The sequence below is a fragment of the Montipora capricornis genome, chromosome 10 (assembly GCF_036669925.1).
Source record: "Montipora capricornis isolate CH-2021 chromosome 10, ASM3666992v2, whole genome shotgun sequence".
Classification (NCBI taxonomy): Eukaryota; Metazoa; Cnidaria; class Anthozoa; order Scleractinia; family Acroporidae; genus Montipora; species Montipora capricornis.
Window position 1 is genome coordinate 4,473,162 of NC_090892.1, and position 2,500 is coordinate 4,475,661.

The window sequence follows — 2,500 nt, forward strand, 5'->3', positions numbered from 1 at the left end:
AGCACTCATCAGGCTCGTCTTATCTCAGTTAAGAGTCTTAAGTAACTTCCATTTTTCTGGCCCGGACGGTTTTGTGTGCTTAAATTTGTGGTTTGACTTCTTGCTTTCTAGGTTTTCCCTGATTTACGACTTTGGTGTGAACAGAGGAAACTTCATCTGGTGGAGTGTGACTTGAGATGGGTGAGTAAAAAATTGTTTATTTCTTTGCATCCTAGATAAGGGTTCATCTATCTCCTCCACCACTTCACTATAATGGTTCTTGACTACAAGCAGCTTGATGAAGAACTACAAAGGATGGTTTAAGAGAACTAGTACCAGTCCTTAATGAGTGAAATCAGGAGCCCATGACTAGGAGCCTCCCAATGCATTATATCCTTGAGTCAACATTTGCGCATATCTCTCTATTTTTAGAACTAATCCTTCAGCAGGAAACTCACATTTTTTTACAACAATTTGCACAATTTACATACATTATTTTTGCAATTTTTGTCTTTGTTCCACAATAACTTTATTCTTATTGGCCATTCTAAACAGTGTGTGCAGAGCCAAAGAACTCGTGGCATTCTAAAAATAGAAAGATATGAGCAAAGGTTGACTCATAGGGCTTGTATGGGAGAGACAAGCTCCTACTCATGGGCTCCTGGTGAAATGCAGGGATCCCACAATGAACAATAACAATTCTTATAACAATAATAATTCTCTACATCCTGTTTGGAGGGAACAAGGGTAGGTCAGAACCTGGTGCTTCTTGCTCCTAGTTTTCCATCCTCCCCTACCTTTACCGTCAACTCCAGTATGTACACCAGTATAATAATGCTTTCCTTCCGTGAATGAAATTGGGATTACTGGCTTTTGTGAATTCATCTATTTACCTGCAAGTTTCTTTTCTTGAAATCCCAACTGTGTGTGTGAATGCAACATCTGAAAGAAGAACATCACAACAGTATAGCAGTAGCTCCCATGTTCGGCTGTCGGTAACCTGTCGGCCAACTGTCGGCCCACATGATACAGACTGATAGCCGCCAACAGTGTTAATGAAGCCAAAAATTAACCTAAAGCACTAAAAGTGAAAAACAGTATGCAGCAATTTACCTATTTCCTAAATTGCATTTTTACACTAAAATACATGTAGGCTTGTTTGCTGGGTAGCAAAAAGGAAGTTTTTCAATCGCCCTATAATGCATTGCGAAACGATAGTTTACAATACCACATGTATCTATTATTAACAGGGTTTCACAGGCAGGACATCAAAATTTTATTTAGGGGATTAAGAAGTAGGAAAAGTTTTCAATATGGCAGACAAATGAAATCGAACCAGCCAATGATTCAAGATTGTTATTTAAGTTCTGATCTCTGATATGACACAATTGTCAAAGCCTTTGAATTAAAAAAAAAATGGCTATAGTCTATTCCTTTCATGGGAACACATGATCCCAACAAAGTGACCTGCTCCTAACTGTGTGGCCTCAAAGCTCAGTTGGTAGAGCATTGTATCGGCATTGCAGAGGTTATCCCGTTGGAACTACCTGAATTTTTCAGGTGTCTATAATAACTTCTTACTAACCGAGCGCGAGGGCCGTACTGGGGAATATTGGCCCGAGGTGGTGGCAGCCAATATCCCCCAGTACGGTCCTGAGCACGTGAGGTTAGTAAGTTGTTTATTATATGGCTTTTTAATTACCGTACCTTTTGCTTTGTTTTTGCAATTAGCCAATCGGAGCGCACGTTATATCGGCTACAAACACAAGCCATGTAATAATAGACAATAATCATTTATTGCTTAAATTATCCAGACAAGTGTGAGGACCATTTCCCCCTTTCATCTTTCATCAAAGCCTTTGCTAGAAATCTTCAATTTCCTATTAGGGAGTACCTAAAGACTCTACGACTGAAGAGACAATTAAGATCTGTCTTGGTGAATTGGATCGATGCTATGAAGATAATATTGTACCATATTTCCTTAATCTTAACTGGTGAGTTCTTGTACATCTGGTAGCTTAATTTTGAGCAGTGTTAAAACAGTGAGCTTCTTCAGGTCATACGAGAAAATTAAGGGTAACAATGCCAACAGGTTGACAAAATAGTGAGTTTAATGAAGGGCCATAAATTCATTGGAGAATAACAAAGAGGTGAAGCTTGAAAAATTAAATGGCGTGAAAAAAAAGAGATTAGAAAGCTAGATCACTAGATCTTTGTATTTTGCCTGGAAACAAACTTTTGAATCTAGCGGGCTGAATTGTAGAATACGTCCTGCTGAATTGGCTAATCAGGGTTTGCATACTATCACTATGTACGGGATTGGATAAAGTCACTTAAGCCAGTTATGTGTATGTATACATGTACCGGTAAGTTCTTTAATCACCTGTCATGCTACAATCTGTATAGAAAACATGTTACCAAAGTCACTTTAGTGCACTTTTACAAGTCATTGGCCTAAATTGAAATCATGGCCTCAAAACTTGTTATCTTCTGTCTGTATTTATGGAAGAAACTCAATTTA

General features: G+C 38.4%; 1 protein-coding gene across 1 annotated transcript in view; it reads left to right on the plus strand.

Moving 5' to 3' along the window:
* Positions 1-2,500, plus strand: part of LOC138019018 (TPR repeat-containing protein DDB_G0287407-like) — a 33,171-nt gene that overhangs the window by 1,618 nt on the left and 29,053 nt on the right. Inside the window, exons 3-4 of the mRNA XM_068865684.1 lie at positions 112-180; positions 1,867-1,973. Coding sequence (XP_068721785.1) covers positions 112-180; positions 1,867-1,973 — 176 coding nt within the window. The remainder of the gene's footprint in view (positions 1-111; positions 181-1,866; positions 1,974-2,500) is intronic.